Source organism: Ascaphus truei, chromosome 14 (genome assembly GCF_040206685.1).
Source record: "Ascaphus truei isolate aAscTru1 chromosome 14, aAscTru1.hap1, whole genome shotgun sequence".
NCBI lineage: Eukaryota > Metazoa > Chordata > Amphibia > Anura > Ascaphidae > Ascaphus > Ascaphus truei.
The window spans coordinates 19,939,095-19,959,393 of NC_134496.1; the positions used below are offsets into that span (position 1 = coordinate 19,939,095).

General features: G+C 44.6%; 2 protein-coding genes across 6 annotated transcripts in view; one reads left to right on the plus strand and one right to left on the minus strand.

The window, feature by feature from the left end:
• The window catches only part of FLRT1 (fibronectin leucine rich transmembrane protein 1), a 114,302-nt gene extending 94,881 nt beyond the window's left edge, over positions 1–19,421 (plus strand). Inside the window, 5 exon segments of the mRNA XM_075570013.1 lie at positions 16,103–16,496; positions 16,498–17,593; positions 17,596–17,637; positions 17,640–18,061; positions 18,063–19,421. Coding sequence (XP_075426128.1) covers positions 16,191–16,496; positions 16,498–17,593; positions 17,596–17,637; positions 17,640–18,061; positions 18,063–18,224 — 2,028 coding nt within the window. The 5' untranslated portion in view covers positions 16,103–16,190 and the 3' untranslated portion in view covers positions 18,225–19,421.
• MACROD1 (mono-ADP ribosylhydrolase 1) overlaps positions 1–20,299 on the minus strand; it is a 290,403-nt gene that overhangs the window by 136,889 nt on the left and 133,215 nt on the right. The window lies entirely within an intron of this gene.

Below are 20,299 nucleotides of genomic sequence, written 5' to 3' on the forward strand. Positions count from 1 at the left end.
CATCTGCTGTAGGCTCCAGATGTATGGAGGCAATCCCCCCCCCCCCCCCCCCCCCACCAGAAAGATTACACACCAGGCGGGAGGTATAGATAACTGGAACCGGTTTTATTCTTCTGCACACACAGTATCAAGGCAGCTCTGCCCAATACAGTCACTGCTCTGGTCTCCAAACGTAGGATGGTCCCTGGACCTTCACTACAGGTCAAGAGCCCCCGCAGCAGTCCCTGCTCTTCCCTAGCCCTTTAGCAGAACCAGGGGAAGAGGTAATCACGCACTCTGCCCATTAGGGAAGAGGACCAGGGCCTGCCAGTGCACAGCAGCCCTGCGTGATACCTTGTCTCTCTCACGGTCGAGACACTACTGAATTAGGGGTTGCAACTCCCTGAAGTACAGTAGGGGGAAGGTACTAGGTCTGAACCCAGGATTGGGCAGAACACAGACCTAATCCCACCTCCTCCCCTGTCACTCAAGGAATCTGCCTGTTGGGGAAAACCCATGATTGGTACTGGCACTGCCTTCTCTTGCGTGCCAGGGAGGACAGACTGGTAGCCAAACCAGGCATGGCAACACAAGGAATACATATCAAAGAGGGAGCCTTGCACGGACGTGAGATTCCAGTTAAAAAAACTGTATTTAAAACTCTGCCTGCAGGATTCATTCTTTTTTTTCCCCATCAGCAAGGGATGTTGAATTTCTATTTCCTCTTGTGGTTGTCAGGCAAACCCTGTATGCAGAATAGCATAGACTAACTAAACCCACGGAGATTCAGCAGCTACACAGGGTGAGTTTTGCTGCAGGAACCTGTGTTTCCTGACCCAATATTTGCCTGCTCCCTCCCAAAAGATTTGGGCTGAAACCTCAGCTATTCAAAATCTCTAGGAAAGACAACAAAGACAACAAAAAAAATGCTTCAGGGGCATCCACACGTCTTATACGATATCCCCTGAGCCCGTTACAGACTCTCACACATCGCACAATGTTTAAACTGCAGATGTATCGAGATTCAGGGTGTAGACTTGCAAATTAACACATTAGAGGTGTCTGTGTGTATCAAGTCAAAGAAGAGTCAGCTTCAACACACTTTAATTCTCTTTAATTTTCTTTAACCCTTTAGCTCACATTAGCCAACATCTGAGAGTTCTTTTAAGAGAGTACAGTATTGGTAATAAAATGCTGGCAATTCCTTCATCTTTCATTGACTTTTGTACGGGTGGGGGGCCATTTTTCAGGGAGAAAGCAACAACACCGTAGTAGATTAAGTTAAATTCTAAACGGGCGAGACATTTGTCCTATATTAATATCGAATTAGAAGAAGCAAAGAGGTTGACGTTTAAAAGGCCAGTCCCTACTAGGACCAACGTGCTGCTGCCAGAATCACTCTACTCTTTCCTAGATCTATCTCAGCATCTCCCCTCCTGAAATCCCTCTCCTGGCTTCCTATCAAATCCCGCATCTCACACTCCATTCTTCTCCTCACTTTTAAAGCTTTACACTCTTCTGCCCCTCCTTACATCTCAGCCCTAATTTCTCGCTATGCACCATCCCGACTCTTGCGTTCTTCTCAAGGATGTCTTCTTTCTACCCCCTTTTTATCTAAAGCCCTCTCCCGCCTTAAACCTTTTTCAGTGACTGCCCCACACCTCTGGAATGCCCTTCCCCTCAGTACCCGACTAGCACCCTCTCTATCCACCTTTAAGACCCACCTTAAGACACATCTGCTTAAAGAAGCATATGAGTAGCACTGTGAATATTCTGAACACACGATACATAAAGCTTGGCCCCCTGCAGACGCACTTACCAGAACTCCCTCCTACTGTCTCTGTACGTTCTCCCTACCTACCAATTAGACTGTAAGCTCCTCGGGGCAGGGACTCCTCTTCCTTAATGTTACGTTTATGTCTAAAGCACTTATTCTCATGATCTGTTATTTATATTATCTGTTATTTATTTGATTACCACATGTATTACTACTGTGAAGCGCTATGTACATTAATGGCGCTATATAAATAAAGACATACAATACAATACAACCAAGGACAGTGACTGGTTTAATAGGTTAAATGCAGCTAAGTGACAGCTTTTAAAAAGAATTAGACAGTATTTTTAAACATTCTTTATCTAAAATCTTAGGTGATCCGACTGTCATGCCTCAAAGCCACAGGGTAATTGCTTTGTTTGTATACTAATTGTGAAGTTGTCATTAATCCGACGGATAAACAGAAGGAACTGGTATGCTGGAATCCAGTGTTCCCAGAGAAAAGCAAAACATATTCGTTTCCTCCCGGATACAATTAAGTAAAACAGTTACTTTAAGTGGGACTGAGTCTTTATTAGGAGCTGGTTACACTGAGAAGGTATTTTGACCGTGCTACATGGCACTGACCCTTTATACCTTTTCTTTGATAACTAGAGGCACAGAAGAGCAGCCCGTGTGTTAGAATTGGGCCCAGTCCCACTTACTGTTCCCTTGGATGCACTGTGCGCAGAGTAATATTATGCAGATCTCAGAGGGCCCAAGCAGGGCTCAATCATTATCAGAATATGATTTCCATCATAATGCCGGTGACGCGAGCTCTAATCTCCCAGCTGAGATGGCTCCGAAAAGCTATTATGCAAGTCAAAAGATGCACTCGCTTTTACAATCACGCTCTTAAAAATCACTCAGAAATTCTTCGCACATTATAATCACTTCATCTTCTGCGTCTCCTCACTTATTAATTTGCTTTTATGGGGACCAAAACAGGACCGCAGTGATTCACACTGGCAATGTAATATGCAGGGGAGGTACAGATCCAATCCAGAGGATTGTAACTTCACTATAGTCTCGGCCAGTCCGTGCTTCTCTCCTCCAAAAAACTCTTTGCATTCAATACAGGATGGCCTCCTTTCTCTGCCCCTCCTTATATCTCAGGTTTAATCTCTCGCTATACCCCTACTTACTCGCTCTCTACTCATTCTCTATGCTCTGCTCAGGCCTGTCTTCTCTCTACCCCCCACCCCGTGTTATTACTGCTCCCCCACACCAACAACCCTTCTCATACGCTGCAACCTTCCTCCAAAACGCTTTTCCTCTCTATTACCGCCGAGCGCCGCCTTCTCTCTCTAATTTCAAAACCCATCCGAAAACACATCTGTTCAATGAAGTGATTGAATAGTTCTGGGTGACCCCGAAAAGCTAAACTACAGTATTTTCTTATACACCTTAGGCCTTCATTATACTATCGGCGGCCGGGCACGCGTGCTCCCTCAGGGCGATGCGCCGCCCGAAACCTGCAATGCAGGCGGCATCGGGAGGCGACAGGTAGGCGTGGCCATGATGTCACGTGAGCAGTTCGCCCTGATTGGCTAAACCGCTCACGTGACGCTGCCGTGACTCCGCTGTCGCTCAGGGAAAACAATTTCCTAGAGCTGCTCTAAAGTTGCGCGCTTGGCCGCCTCGTTCGCACGCACTAACTGCACGCTCAGTGGAAACCATGGATTTGTTTTGGCTTCGTGCGCCTGGCAGCTTTGGGTATAAGCACGGCCTTATAATCACTGCACTTTTCTGTTGATGTTCCCCCGTGCCGACTAGATTGTAAGTTCTTCGGGCCGGGGCGCCTTTTTCCCAATGTTACATATATATCTTGCTGCACGTATCCCACTGGTGTTATTATATCCCCTGTACGGTAATTATATTGTGATATTTGTAAAATGCCATTCCTGGGGGGCTCTCTAAAAATATGCATATACACACACAGGAGCAGCGGGCAGAACAGGTACAATCGTAAGAAGGGAATCCTGTCCCACAGAGCTGACATTCCAATATACAGCAGCATACAGACACAATACAGAGAGAGGGGAATCCTGTCCCACAGAGCTGACATTCCAATATACAGCAGCATACAGATACAATACAGAGAGAGGGGAATCCTGTCCCACAGAGCTGACATTCCAATATACAGCAGCATACAGACACAATACAGAGAGAGGGGAATCCTGTCCCACAGAGCTGACATTCCAATATACAGCAGCATACAGATACAATACAGAGAGAGGGGAATCCTGTCCCACAGAGCTGACATTCCAATATACAGCAGCATACAGATACAATACAGAGAGAGGGGAATCCTGTCCCACAGAGCTGACATTCCAATATACAGCAGCATACAGATACAATACAGAGAGAGGGGAATCCTGTCCCACAGAGCTGACATTCCAATATACAGCAGCATACAGATACAATACAGAGAGGGGGGAATCCTGTCCCACAGAGCTGACATTCCAATATACAGCAGCATACAGATACAATACAGAGAGGGGGAGACCTACCCCACAGAGCTGACATTCTAATATAAAGTAGGATACAGATACAATACAGAGAGAGGGGAATCCTGCCCCACAGAGCTGACATTCCAATATACAGCAGCATACAGATAAAGGGGAATCCTGTCCCACAGAGCTGACATTCCAATATACAGCAGTATACAGATACAGGGGAATCCTGTCCCACAGAGCTGACATTCCAATATACAGCAGCATACAGATACAGGGGAATCCTGTCCCACAGAGCTGACATTCCAATATACAGCAGCATACAGATACAGGGGAATCCTGTCCCACAGAGCTGACATTCCAATATACAGCAGCATACAGATACAGGGGAATCCTGTCCCACAGAGCTGACATTCCAATATACAGCAGCATACAGATACAATACAGAGAGAGGGGAATCCTGCCCCACAGAGCTGACATTCCAATATACAGCAGCATACAGATACAATACAGAGAGAGGGGAATCCTGCACCACAGAGCTGACATTCTAATACTGTATATAGCAGCATACAGATACAATACAGAGAGAGGGGAATCCTGCCCCACAGAGCTGACATTCTAATATACAGCAGCATACAGATACAATACAGAGAGAGGGGAATCGTGCCCCACAGAGCTGACATTCTAATATACAGCAGGATACAGATACAATACAGAGAGGGGGAGACCTACCCCACAGAGCTGACATTCTAATATAAAGTAGGATACAGATACAATACAGAGAGAGTGGAATCCTGCCCCACAGCGCTGACATTGTAATATACAGCAGGATACATATATAATAGAGAGAGGGAGAGACCTGCCCCACAGAGCTGACATTCTAATATACAGCAGGATATAGATACAATACAGAGAGAGGGAGATCTACCCTGCAGAGCTGACATTCTAATATACAACAGGATACATATACAATACAGAGAGAGGGAGAGACCTGCCCCACAGAGCTGACTTTCTAATATACAGCAGGATGCAGATACAATACAGAAAAAGGGAGATCTACCCTGCAGAGCTGACATTCTAATATACAACAGGATACAGATACAATACAGAGAGAGGGAGAGACCTGCCCCACAGAGCTGACATTCTAACATACAACAGGATACAGATACAATACAGAGAGAGGGAGAGACCTGCCCCACAGAGCTGACATACTAACATACAGCAGGATACAGATTACAATACAGAGAGAGGGAGAGACCTGCCCCACAGAGCTGACATACTAACATACAGCAGGATACAGATACAATACAGAGAGAGGGAGAGACCTGCCCCACAGAGCTTGCACTATAATGCACAGAGAGATAGAACTTTCTATTGAATATAGAGGAATAAAGATTAATTATATAATAATTATATATAATATTAATAAAAAAATATCATTGTACATAATAATGAAGAAAACAAAGCAAAGATATCAATATCAAAATGTATTATTATTATTAAGTATTTATGATTATACAGTTAGGTCCTGAAATATTTGGACACTGACATCATTTTCATAATTTTGGCTCTGTACGCCACCACAATGGATTTGAAATGAAACAACCGAGATGCAATAGAAGTGCAGACTTTCAGCTTTAATTCAAGAGGTTGAACAAAAATATCGTATGAAACGTTTAGGAATTGCAACCATTTTGATACACAGTCCCCTTATTTCAGGGGCTCAAATGTAATTGGACAAATTAACACAATCATAAATAAAATGTTTATTTTTAATACTTTGTCGAGAATCCTTTGCAGGCAATGACTGCTTGAAGTCTGGAACGCATGGACATCACCAAATGCTGGGTTTTCTCCTTTGTGATGCTTTGCCAGGCCTTTACTGCAGATGTCTTCAGTTGTTGTTTGTTCGTGGGTCTTTCTGCCTTAAGTTTTATCTTCAGCAAGTGAAATGCATGCTCGATCGGGTTGCGATCAGGTGATTGACTCGGCCATTGCAGAATATTCCACTTCTTTGCCTTAAAATAATCCTGGGTTGCTTTCGCAGTATGTTTTGGGTCATTGTCCATCTGTAAAGTGAAGCGCCGTCCAATCTACTTCGCTGAATTTGGCTGAATCTGAGCAGACAATACTGTATATCCCTATACACTTCAGAATTCACCCGGCTGCTTCTGTCTTCTGTCACATCATCAATAAACACTAGTGATCCAGTGCCATTGTAAGCCATGCATGCCCATGCCATCACACTGCCTCTACTGTGTTTTACAGATGATGTGGTATGCTTCGGATCATGAGCCGTTCCAAGCCTTCTCCATACTTTTTTCTTCCCATCATTCTGGTACAGGTTGATCTTAGTTTCATCTGTCCAAAGAATGCTGTTACAGAACTGGGCTGGCTTTTTTAGATATTGGTTGGCAAAGTCTAATCTGGCCTTTCTATTCTTGAGGCTTATGAATGGTTTGCACCTTGTGGTGAACCCTCTGTATTTGCTCTCGTGAAATCTTCTCTTTATGGTAGACTTGGATATTGATATGCCTACCTCCTGGAGAGTGTTCTTCACTTGGCTGGATGTTGTGAAGGGGTTTTTCTTTACCATGGAAAGGATCCTATGATCATCCACCACTGTTGTCTTCTGTGGACGTCCAGGCCTTTTTGTGTTGCAGAGCTCACCAGTGCGTTCTTTTTTTCTTAGAATGTACCAAACTGTTGATTTGCCACTCCTAATGTTCCCACTATCTCTCTGATGGATTTTTTTATTTTGTTTTGCAGCCTAAGGATGCCCTGTTTCACTTGCATTGAGAGCTGCTTTGACCGCATGTTGTGGGTTCACAGCAACAACTTCCAAATGCGAATGCCACACCTGAAATCAACCCAAGACCTTTTACCTACTTAATTGATGATGGAATAACGAAGGAATAGCCCACACCTGTCCAGGAAACAGCTTTTGAGTCAATTGTCCAATTACTTTTGGTCCCTTGAAAAAGAGGGGGCTACATATTAAAGAGATGTAATTCCTAAACCCTTCCTCCAATTTGGATGTGAATACCCTCAAATTAAAGCTGATAGACTGCACTTTAAGCCCATATTCATTATTTAACTGTAACTTGAATTTATTTTGGTACACAGCCGAAATAACAAAACTTGTATCAGTGTCCAATTATTTCCAGACCTAACTGTATATGATAATAAATAGATGAGTAATACAGAATGATAATAATTAAATGGACCTACGAAATATATAATAGTAAGTGTACTTCCCCTCTGGAGATTACTAAATGATGTAAGGGGATAACAGCCTTAATTGGTTAACCGGTCGGGATCACTCTGGAATTGCCCCTTCCCATGTGACGTAGGATGACTACAGAAGGGATTGCCTCTTCCTTGCATGACTTCTGACCAGTGATGTTACTATAGGGAGATAGAAGGGTATACAGTATATAGCTTCACCCAATGTTTTAGATGTCGGTTCCTTGGATTCTGTAAGACATCTTCACCGTGAGTCCTGTAAATATGTTGTAAGAGATGTGTGCAGAGGTACATTTAATGGAGACTGATTGCGGTGAAATTATATCTTGGCTTTATTGCACCTGTTTCTTTAACTAGGCAAAACATACAAAAACAAACAAAATAAAGGACTACTCCACTTTGGAGAATAACTAAACCTTTACTCCAGCCCTTTCTAACTGGGTGGGTAGCTAAGCTGGTTACCACCCTAAACACACACACACACACACACACACACACACACATATACAGGCATACCCCGCATTAACGTACGCAATGGGACCGGAGCATGTATGGAAAGCGAAAATGTACTTAAAGTGAAGCACTACCTTTTTTCCATTTATCGATGCATGTACTGTACTGCAGTCGTCATATACGTGCATAACTGATGTAAATAACACATGTGTAACAGGCTCTATAGTCTCCCCGCTTGCGCACAGCTTCGGTACAGGTAGGGAGCCGGTATTGCTGTTTAGGACGTGCTGACAGGCACATGCGCAAGCTACCGTTTGCCTATTGAGTGAAATGTACTTACTCGCGAGTGTACTTAAAGTCAGTGTCCTTAAACCGGGGTATGCCTGTATATAGCAAATGGAAATATTACTGTATGCTCATTTGCATGTCTTAGACAGGTCTGCAACCCTGACTTTCACCATTATCACCCAGCCCACAGCACTTCCACTGCAGCAAGGGATTCTGGGAAATGACATGCAAATGAGCACACAGTGCCACCTTTTGCTTCAAACCGATTAAACATGGTCCCCTATAAGATTAAGCTTGCTGCATTTCATAGCTTTGAGCATAGCCTGGGTTAAGATGCATAGCCAGTAAACCTATCCACAGACAGCTGTTTCGACCTTAATGGGTCTCCTCAGTGTGGAGTTGGTTATACTGGCTTTGCAAAATGAAGCATTGATAGGTTTCACCACAATTAGTAAAGTTATAGTGGGTAAAAAAAATTGACAAAAACCCTCAACAGTAAAGCATATAGCAAATGGAAATATTACTGTATGCTCATTTGCATGCCTTAGATAGGTCTGCAACCCTGCCTTTCACCATTATCACCCAGCGCACAGCACTTCCACAGCAAGGGATTCTGGGAAATGACATGCAAATGAGCCCACAGTGCCACCTTTTGCTTCAAAACCATTAAACATGGTCCCCTATAAGCCTAAGCTTGTGCATACAGTCCAACAAGAAAGTCTCTTATCTGTTTCTGTTGTTGTAGCTGTAGGGGAAGGCCTCTCTGCTCTCCTGGGTCAGCATCCTTGTGTGCTATGGCACTCTCTGTGTCCAGGTATAGAGGTCTTGTCCCCTTGTCTTGCTGTCAGCATACAATCCTTCTGTGTGCATCAAGACATCATCTTTTCCTCAGGTCAACCCAGTTGTGGGCTAAGGAAATCTCTGCAGTCCTCTTTCTCCTTATGTCAGCCCAAATGTGAGCTAAGGAATCTCTGTCCTGTGTCTCACATGAGGCTTTTTACAGAGCTCTCATTAGTCCAGGTGGAGACTAGTTAATTGAGTGGCTGCAATTAACTCTCTCTCTGCTGGATTCTCAGAGCTCTGAGGCTGCTTTATTTAAACAGGGATAAGTCCCTGTTACACATGTTTACGTGTATAGATAAGTTTATTAAGAGTGTATTGTCCATGTTTATTATTTTCAGTTAAGGAACGTGCCCTATCTAGTTAGCGCTTATAGTAATGGCCAAAGATTGTTCTCATGCGGGAAGAGGAGTAAGCATGTACTTAGCTGGAGCTCAGAGCAATACAGCAGGGCCCCGCTCATACAGCGGTTTCCAGGTCGCCGCCGTAAAGCGGAAATCACCGTAAAGCGGGGCCCTACTGTTCTGTACTGTACCTTTGAAAACAGAGATGCAGAGCTGTAACCCGACTGTTTCGCTGACAAATGGCATCTGACAAGGAGTTGCATACGCGCTGAAACTGTTGCTTAGTGACAGCCGGATACTCGGCTGCTGAGCGCGTCATGCCGAAAATCGCCGGAAAAACAGAACAGGCGTGGAAACTAATTAATATGGTTATACATTGGGAAACACTGCATGAGCGGAACGCCGTATAGCGGGGCCCTACCGTATTTATTTATTTATAAAATGTTTTACCAGGAAGTAAGCAAAAATAGGAAGTTCCAGGGCACTACGGCTTTGCTTAAAAAAGAAATTTTATTATCTCATATACACAACGATAGAATCTATGTGTATATATATCGATATCTATCGTTGTGTATATGAGACAATAAAATTTCTTTTTTGAGCAAATCCGTAGTGCCCTGTAACTTCCTATTTTTGCTTACCTTGGAGTTTTTCATGGACAGGGACTCCCCTGGACCAGCAGCACCGCTAAAAGCAAGTATCTGAATTTATTTCATGGTGTGCGGCATTATACTGTACTTGAATATATTACCAGGAAGTAAAACATTGAGAGTTACCAGTCGTTTTCCAGTCAGGTATTGCGGATCCGTACCCGTTTATATCTATATCCCTATCTATACCTCTTATTTTTGGCCCGTTAATCTCGATCTATGCTCCGGTTTACAATTCAAGATATTAGAATGGATATATTCTCATGCTGTTTGTGTGTTCCTTGAGCTAATAGCCGGTTTCTATCTTTGCCATATGTCCAAGTATTTGAAACTAGTAACAGGAGTTAGGGTGGTTTTAGCGTTGCTTCTGATCTTACATACTGTAGTTACATACTAGATGAGGTTGAAAAAAGCCGTACGTCCATCAAGTTCAACCTATGCTAAATTTAGACAACTTTATCCTATATCTATACTTGCTTATTGATCCAGAGGAAGGCAAACAAAACCCCAGTGTCATATTATCCAATGATATCTCATAAGGGGAAAATTTAATTCCTTTCTGACTCCAAGAATTGGCAATCGGATTAATCCCTGGATCAACATCCTTCCCATGTATACTTATTTGGTATATCCCTGTATACCTTTCCTTTTTAAAAAGATGTCCAACCTTTTTTTGACCAAATCTATTTTATCTGCCATCACAGTCTCCATGGGTAATGAATTCCACATTGTAACTGCCCTTACTGTAAAGAACCCTTTCCTTTGTTGCTGGTGAAATCTCCTTTCCTCCAACCTTAAGGGATGGCCCCGAGTCCTTTGTACTGCCCATGGGATGAATAGTTCTTTTGAAAGCTCCTTGTATTGTCCCCAAATATATTTGTATATAGTTCTCATATCCCCTCTTAGACGCCTCTTTTCTAATGTAAATAAATCTAATTTAGCTAGCATCTCCTCATAAGTTAGATTGTCCATCCCCTTTATTAATTTGGTGCCTCTTCTCTGCACTCTCTCTAGTTCCATAATGTCTTTTCTTAGGATTGATTCTCAAAATTGTACTCCATATTCAAGGTGTGGTCTTACTAATGGTTTGTAAAGGGGCATAATTATGTTTACTTCCCTTCCATCCATTGCCCTTTTAATGCAAGATAAGATATTGTTTGCCTTTGCAGCTACTGCATGACTTTGGGCACTATTGCTAAGCCTGCTGTCTACAAGCCATCCTAAATCCTTCTCCATCAAGGATTCCCCCAATTTAATTTGTAAGTCGCCTGCTGGAGCTCAGTCATTGAAAGCTTTAAAAATGTAGCCTTGGTCGCAAATACCATTGTTACAGTCTTGTCGGTGTTTAAAAACAGTTTGTTTTGAGAACTCCAATTTTCATGTCTCAAAAAGTTAGATTGAAGTATGTGTTCAAGGTCGGAGACACTAGGGCTGTGTGCATATAAGATTGTTTCATCCTCATGTGTATTGAAGCTCCTAAGCTGTAGGAAGATCATTGATGAACACTGAGAAGAGAAAGGGCCCCAGAACAGAGCCTTGCGGGACACCACACGTGATGTCCAAGGGGTTGGAGTTAGTGCCAGAGATTGACACATGTTGGGGTCTACCTGATAGATAGGAATTCAACCAATTTGAAGCATGCTTCCCTATTCCAGAGCACTGGAGTTTGTTTTGCAAGATAACATGATCAACAGTATCAAAAGCCTTTGCAAAATCTAGGAATATTGCACCAGTGAGTTGTCCCCGTTCCATTCCACACTGGATTTCATTGTAAACTTTTTGCAGGGTGGTTACCGTGGAGTGTTTGGGGCGAACGCCAGATTGGAATTGGCTAGGGAAATTTGTCTTGGTATAGTAATCGCTTAATTGGGAGTGAACACATTTTTCCATGACTTTGGATAGAATTGGGAGAAGAGAGATTGGCCTGTAGTTTGAGACAGTGTTTTTGTCCCCACTTTTGAAGATTGGGACAACTCTGGCAGTTTTCCAAGTCTTAGGGATATGGCCTGCAGACAGGATAGAGTTGACTATGGAAGCAATTGGTTTGGCAATGGCTGGGTCAGGTCCACATTGGCTGCTTAGTTTTAGTTTGATGAGTGCTTGTGTAATCTCCTCTTCGGATACAGGGACAAATTGAAAACCGTGTTCAGTGTTGGGAGAGGGTGGGGCTATATGGGTACTCTCAGAATGATTTTCATGTTTGTGGTTTGGGTTGCGTTTCGCTAATAAGTTAGTAGCACATCCCACAAAGTAATCATTGAATGCATTTGCAATGTCAGTGGGATTTGTCAGAGTAAAGCCCTCCTTAGTGATATTACTTGGTTGTTGATGGCTAGAAGGCTGGAATATATTGTTGATAACTTTCCAGAAGTTAGGTGGTTTTGTGTAACGAGTGCTCACCACAAACTAGGCGGGACTGCGAGGCTGAGGTGAGGATGTTGGTAGCAACTGACCTACAATCGAGCAGCCAGCACTCGAGTGCAGAGTGGTAGTCGTGTAGCTGGGTCAGGGTAGGAGAAGTCAGATTGGTCGAGTTACTTGCCGTGGTCTAGGAATGGAGAGATCGGATTGTCGTTGTGCAGTGCCGGGGTCCATAGGTATAGAATGTAGAATTGTTGTGTCCGTAGCCGTGGTCCAGGGGTCAGAGAAGACAGGAATCTGGGTGCAAGCTGAGGTCAAAATACAGGGAGCAAGACAAGGCAAAGGCAGGACTGCAAGAAGCTAGAGGTAAGCACAAGTCACAAGAACAGAGTTTATGCTCAGCCAGTTTGTAGGAGGACTGGCTGAGCATTTAAAGGGCAGGCAGCCAATGGAAAGGCAGCACACAGGTGCAAGGTAACAAATGCTGGACAGCCCACAGCTGCAGGGTAATGAGCAATCAGACATAGGCTGTCCACTGATAGGCATGGGCAGGGTGCACAGCAGCTGAGGAATAATTGTGCGAATTAACCCCTTGTTTGCTTGTGTCCGCGCAGAATCTGCACGTAGCTAGCGTGCGCCGTAGTTTGCCCATGTCGTCTCGGAGGCGGAGCCTGGAGACGGTTCCTGTGTTTTTTCCTTTATGGCAGTGCGGCGCCTGCGCACAGGTTGCGGCTGACGCACGTCACTTGTGACGTTGCGAGATGCATCACGGGGCGGGACGGGGCCTAAGCCCAATCCTGACAGTTTGATGTATTCTGGTGAAGGTTGTCAGAGTAATATTGTGCTTTTGTGTGTCTTGTTTGTATTGTGCACATATTCCGCAGGCATCTGTAGTGATTAAGATCCTTGGTAGTGCCAGTTACTTTGTAGCTTTTCCACAAGGCATCCTGAAATGGTAGAGTGCTATAAGGTCAGTTGTAACCCACGGAAGGTGGGCCCCCATACTCTTATTCTGCATAGTGGAGCCTGGGTATCGCAGAGTTTTAAGAACTCGGATTGAAAATAATCGAGCGCAGAATCAGGGTCGGGAATTAATTCTGTACCAACGGTAGTTGGTAAGGCCTGCTAGAAACTGTTGTGGGTTAAAGTTTCTAAATGTTCTAGTGAGGAGAACTTTAGATCGTGATTGGGGTGGTTATAATTTTCCCTACACAGTACACTATTGCATGGTCACTGAAAATGTCAGGAAGGATGCCAGAGGACTGGATTCTGCTGGGATTTGAGGAGAGAATCCAGTCTAGCAAGGAATGGTTATGCGATTTCAGGTATCTCCATGTGGGTTGGGAAATGGGTTGCATTAGGTTAAGTGACTTGAGTTGTGTCTGGATTTTGTTGTTTTTAGGGTTCAGCCAATTGTAGTTGAAATCCCGAAGAACTAGCAGCTCACTCTTCTCATTCAGAGAGGAAATGAAGCCAAGAAACTGGGTGATATCAGTCAGGGCTTTAGGGGGGTGGTAGATGCCAGCAACCAAGAAAGGCTTAGAAAAGGGAAGGCAGATTTTGCCAACTAGGATTTCATAAGAGGGTGGGCATGGGGGGCAATTTAGCAGCGTAAATTGTAAGGTAGAATAGAAGAAAAAAACTGAGAGCACAGCAAAAAGGTGGGGAACTGGAGGCCAATGACACACATAGCTTCTCCATTTTGGCTTTAGTTTTGTTAAATAAATCATGACACGGTGTAATATGTCATGTGTTGTTGTTCATCTGAGGTGTATTTACCTAATTTTTAGACCTGCTAAGGAACAGATGATTGTTATTATGTCCTGATATGTAAAACCATAGAATTCAAAGAGGGTGTACTTTCTTTTTCACATGACTGTATGTTAATGTTGGGTGTGGGCCAGGAGAGAGGATTTTGTAGTGGCTAGAGAGAGAGACATTTCCACGAGGCCACAAGAAAGAACAAAGTTAAGGTACATACCAGGTTAATTATCACAGAGGTAGGTAATGTTGCATGAGGCTGTTGTGAGCCAAGTGAGTGTGTGCAGACTAAACAGCAGAGGTGTGCCTTTTTCTTGTCAAAATGTTTTGCTGCATTGCAATGCTAGGGCCTATTCAGGGTTTGCAGAGGGTTGAGGGGGGGGGGGGGGGGCAGTTGTGTGCAGTCAGTGTTGGGAGAGGCTGCAGTTAAATAAGGTGTAAAGGGGGAGTGGGGTTAAGTGTGCATGGTTAGCAAGCATGGGATTATAGTGTGGTCAGAGTAGCAAACCGTTTGTTGCCTAGAAGAGTTTGCAGTAGGTCCAGTCCCCAGTCAACCTCTAGTCAAACTATAGTCTATATATTCTCACTTAAAGATGATCACTTTAAGAGGCATCACTTAAGAGGCCAATCCTAACTCTGCCAATGTGTCCCTTATAGCAGGGGCGCGCAAACTTTTTTTGCGGTGCCCCGCCTGCCTTACCTTCTCCATTGGCCGCCCCCTCCTTACCTCGCACGGCGGGGTCGTGACGTCACGTGACCTGCGGCGTCATTTCATGTCATGTTACCAGGGCAAACGTGACGTCACATGACCCCGCAGCGTCATTTGATGCCGTGTTGCCATGGTCACGCATGCTGAAGCTGGCTGAATCCCAGTACTTAGAGGTTGCAAAGGCCTGCCATGCCACCCCAGCATTGAATTTAAATGCCTGGGGGGGAGAGAGCAGGACCTCTGCAACTGCCCGCACCACCCCAAAAAATCTCCCGCCCCTCCTGGGTGTCGCGCCCCCAGGTTTGCGCACCGCTGCCTCATAGTGTTACTTTTATACATCTAAGCAGTCACATGATCCCCCCCCTCAACCCCCCCCAAAAAATCTGCCTGTTGCAAGTTGGACAATTAGCAGCACACAGTTTATAAGAAGAAAAAATAAACTTTTCATATTCAAACATACCAAGACCAATAATAAAGGCAGGGTGGGGTATTTCTTTTAAAACAGAGGGATTGCAGATCATTCAGTGGGTTAAAAACATACCAAGATCAATAATAATGGCAGGGCAGTAGCTCTGGAGCATAATCGGATTGGCCCAAGTAAACTCCAGATACAATATGCAAGGACGAGGTATGCAGTACATAGTAACGGGCTACTGATCCCAGAAAGCAGAGTCTATTCCTATAAGGGGGCCCATTTGAGATGGGGAACTATTGATGCTTTGCATGAGATTTCCAATCTAACCAAAACTAAGAGAAACTAGCATAAGTACCTGCCCAGCGTAGGAGTGAGAGCTACCAGGAGAAGAAGCACACAGTAACTTTATGATTTGCCATCAGTTAATATGTCTAACGTGAAGTATGTCCTTGTATGGGGAGCCTTATAAATGGATGTGAATAAATGTATTTTTGTACTGTAAAAGTTCCTGGCGCCCATCCTTATTCTATTTGCATATCCACGCCCAGCCTGCACCAGATACGAGATACTGAGCCCTGCCTTCTAAAAAGTAAAAAAAAAAAATGTATAATAAGTGATAATAAATATGAATAGGTATTAATAATAATAAATGGGTAATAAATACATAATACATTGTAATAATAATAATAATTCAAATAATATTAGCTGTTTCCAATATGCGTTTTCTTGTAAGCTATGTGTTCCTGCTCATGATGGTCCTTATTTTTCTCTCTCCCTCCTCCAGAAGCAGAAGATCCAAAGAACTGAGCCAAATTCGCCAGGAGCACAGAGGAGGCGTCAGCTCGGGGAGGGAGGAGGGAATCCCCTGCAAGATGGCAATCACCATGACCACAACCACCACGACCATGGTAGCAGCTTCTGTCACTACCACCACAGTGACGGCCACCACGGTCGCCATGACCACAGGCACCCTGGACCTACGTGACTGGCTATTCCTGTGCTACGGGCTCATTGCCTTCCTGACGGAGGTGATCGACAGCACCAACTGCCCCTATGTGTGCCGCTGTGACAACGGCTTTATTTACTGCAACGATCGTGGCCTGACCTCCATTCCCGCAGATATCCCAGATGATGCCACCACCCTCTACCTCCAGAACAACCAGATCAACAATGCAGGTGGTCCCAACTGAGCTGAAGACAAAGTCCAATGTTCGAGTCATCTACCTGTACGAAAACGACCTTGATGAGTTCCCCCTCAACCTGCCTCGATCGCTCCGGGAGCTCCATCTCCAGGACAATAATATCCGTAGTTTGACGCGGGATTCACTGTCCCGCATCCCACTCCTGGAGAAGCTCCACCTGGATGACAACTCTGTGTCGACAGTCAGCATCGAGGACGACGCCTTCCTTGACAGTCGGCAACTCCGCCTGCTCTTCCTCTCACGCAACCACCTCAGCAGCATTCCCAACGGCCTTCCGCGCACGCTGGAAGAGCTGCGGCTAGATGACAACCGCATCTCTACCATCCCGCTCCATGCCTTCAAGGGCCTTAACAGCCTGCGAAGGCTAGTACTGGATGGGAACCTTTTGGCCAACCAGCGCATTGCAGATGACACCTTCAGCCGCCTCCAGAACCTGTCGGAACTGTCGCTGGTCCGTAACTCTCTGGCAGCCCCTCCTCTAAATCTGCCCAGCGGCCATCTACAGAAGCTATACCTGCAGGACAATGCCATCACCCACATACCCTACAACACACTGTCCAAAATGAGGCAACTGCAAAGGCTGGACCTGTCCAATAACAACCTCACCGCCCTGCCCCGTGGCCTGTTTGATGACCTGGAAAGCCTGAGCCAGCTACTCCTCAGAAATAATCCCTGGTTCTGCAGCTGCAGTCTAATCTGGCTGCGTGACTGGGTAAAGGCCCGGGCCTCCGTGGTCAACGTCCGTGGCCTGATGTGCCAGGGACCAGAGAAAGTCCGGGGGATGGCCATCAAGGACATTACCCATGAGATGGATGAGTGCTTTGAGGGAGGTCCCCAGAGTAATGCAGCTTCCGCCCACTCCACCCCCAGTGGACCCGCAATTACCACGCCACCACAGGGCTCCCTCTTCACCCTCAGGTCCAAGAGGCCAGGGATTCGGCTTCCGGACTCCAACATAGACTACCCCATGGAGAATGGAGCCGGGACCAAAACGCTGGTGATTAGTGTGAAGCCATTGACAGCCGACAGCATCCGCATCACCTGGAAGGCGTCTCTCCCCGCCAGTTCCTTCCGCTCAGTTGGCTGAGGCTGGGGCACAGTCCAGCCGTGGGCTCCATCACGAGACCCTGGTGCAGGGAGATAAGACAGAGTACCTACTGACTGCCCTGGAGCCTCGCTCCACCTACATCATATGCATGGTGACCATGGAGTCAGGGAACACCTACCTCGCAGATGACGCACCCGTCTGTGCAAAAGCAGAGACGGCGGACGCCTACGGTCCCACCACTACGCTCAACCGAGAACAGAACGTGGACCCCCTCGCCGGATTACCACTGGCTGGGATTATAGGAGGCGCCGTCACACTTGTCTTCCTCTTTCTTATCCTGGCATCCATATGCTGGTACGTTCACCGGGCTGGGCAGCTGCTGACCCGAGAAAGAGCCTACAGCCGCGGCAGTCGGAAGAAGGACGACTACGTAGAGTCCGGCACCAAGAAAGATAACTCTATCTTGGAGATCAGAGGACCGGGACTTCAGATCGTTGCCAATAAACCCTCACCGGGCTAAGGAGGAGTATGTAATCCACACCATTTTCCCATCTAACGGTACCAGCCTTTATAAAAGTACCCACACGATAGGATACGGCACTCACAGAGGATACAGAGATGGCGGTATCCCAGACACAGACTACTCCTACACATGATGGACCGCACCACCTGGACTGACCAGCTCCTTCCCTTGCAGTGACATCTTGTTTTTACCGGCTCATCCGGCGAAGGATTTATACGAAAAAGAGAGAATGAAAAAAAATTAAAAAAAATAAACTTTAAAAGGTTTTGAGGCCGAAAAAAATGAGACTCCGGGGGAAATTTTGTAGGAAAGGGGGGAAAAAAGCAAATAATATCAATATTCATATCCCAACCCTTGAGAATAAAGAAGAAACAAACAAAAAAATAACAGAGTAGTAGATATACAGCAAGTTGAAAGGGTCATGGGAGAACTCGATTATATTTAATATGGCAATTTTAAACCATTTTAGTACGAGGAGATACATTGTGAGCGGTGCAGGAAGTGCTTAGATACGATTTGCATACATCCTGCGTGTTTTTCTGTTAAATCCAGGGTGAAAACGAAGACGCAGAGCAAGGAATGTTCCTTCTAGTTCTGTCACTATAACAAGTCATTGCAGTTTTTGATTTACTTTTTTCGTTTTTTTTTTTTCCCTCACAACGCGTGGCGGAAATAGATACAAAAAAAAATGGCTAAAAAGAGGATGCAGATAAAAGAAAAACAAAACTTTTGTTCTGGAGATGGGGGAAAAAAGGTTTTTAACATGGATTTTTTATTTTTATTATTGCAACTTGTTCTTCACAGGTTTACAATGAACTCGCAGTAATTTCAGCACTATTGGAATGAGCTCAGTGATATAAAACTGTAGTTGTTAAAAAAAGAAGGAAAGAAAGATAGGAAATGTTACCTATGGTAGACTTTATACACGATAGACATCTTTTTTGTTTTTATATTTAACCTCTTTTGGAAACCCTTACTGACACCCATATCCCTCCTTCACAGATATATGTAAGTGTGGGACGGGAATGCAGGTCTGCAGCATCAGGCTGCATCATACATCACATAGCGCCTGACCCTTCTCACTCTTCAGAGAACCATTTATCAAAGAGGCAGGAGAAATCCACTCAAGTTATAAAATGCATTGCAGGCCCTTCTTGTTAATCGGAAATAAAGCTTTTTGGGTGGGGAAATAGAGAAAGAAATCAAAGCATTTGTAACGATACATTTGTTTTTTTTTCTCTCTGATTTCCTTGGTTGACGAGTGATGGTACAAGGTGGCAGGAGAAATTGAAAACACAAAGTATAAAAAGTAATAAAAACACACAATCCAGCTGTTGTTTTCCCTTCAATTCTCCAGATGAAATTATAAGATTAGAATTGAATGAGATACGCACAAAAATAAAATGCCTATTTACAATTCTCTGGACTGTAGAAGCAGATATTTGTGGGGTGGTGGGGAAGGGAGGAATGATGGCAGAAAGCATAAGAAATGATAGTTAAAGGGCTGCAAAAGAAAAGTGTACTGCACTTTTTTTTTAAGTAAAAAAAGGGTGAGCGGCTTTAATTGAAACAGACCCTTTCCTGTTATTTTAATTGCAATGATCTGGCCACTTGGTAAATGCGCTGACCTGGATACTGATAAATATTATTATTATTATTTGCTAAAGCTCAGTTGTAATGTCACAGCCTTTGAAGTAGGTGACCCCATTTATAATGCCAATGTCATCTCTACCTGAACAAGACACTTTGGGGCTTATTCAGGAACCGAGTAGCGGCTGTTGACTTCAATGTGGAATTTGGGCCAAAAATGGCACGATGGGCGGATAAAGCCCCTTTATCTTTCAGGGTCTCAGGCACCAGAATTAGACTGTAAGCTCTTCAGCTGCTAACTTCCGTTTTGCAGTGGTTTATTGCTGACATGTTAGAGGGGAGAAGAGGGTTCCTGAACTCGCCCATCACATTTCCGTGAAAAGAAAAAGAAATTGCAATGGATTTAAGAGAAAAAAGCACTTTAGACCATTTTAAAAGAGCGGTAATGAGAACACTAAGCGCACGCTGTGCAGGTCGTGCTTTCATACAGCGGCTTCCGCTGCTCAGGGTCGCTCTACCCATTCTTTACAAATATTATCAATTTAAATGTTGCACAAAGAAAGGATTACTTATTGACACGCAAAATAACGTCCCTGTCATTAGGTCACTTTGCTCCTA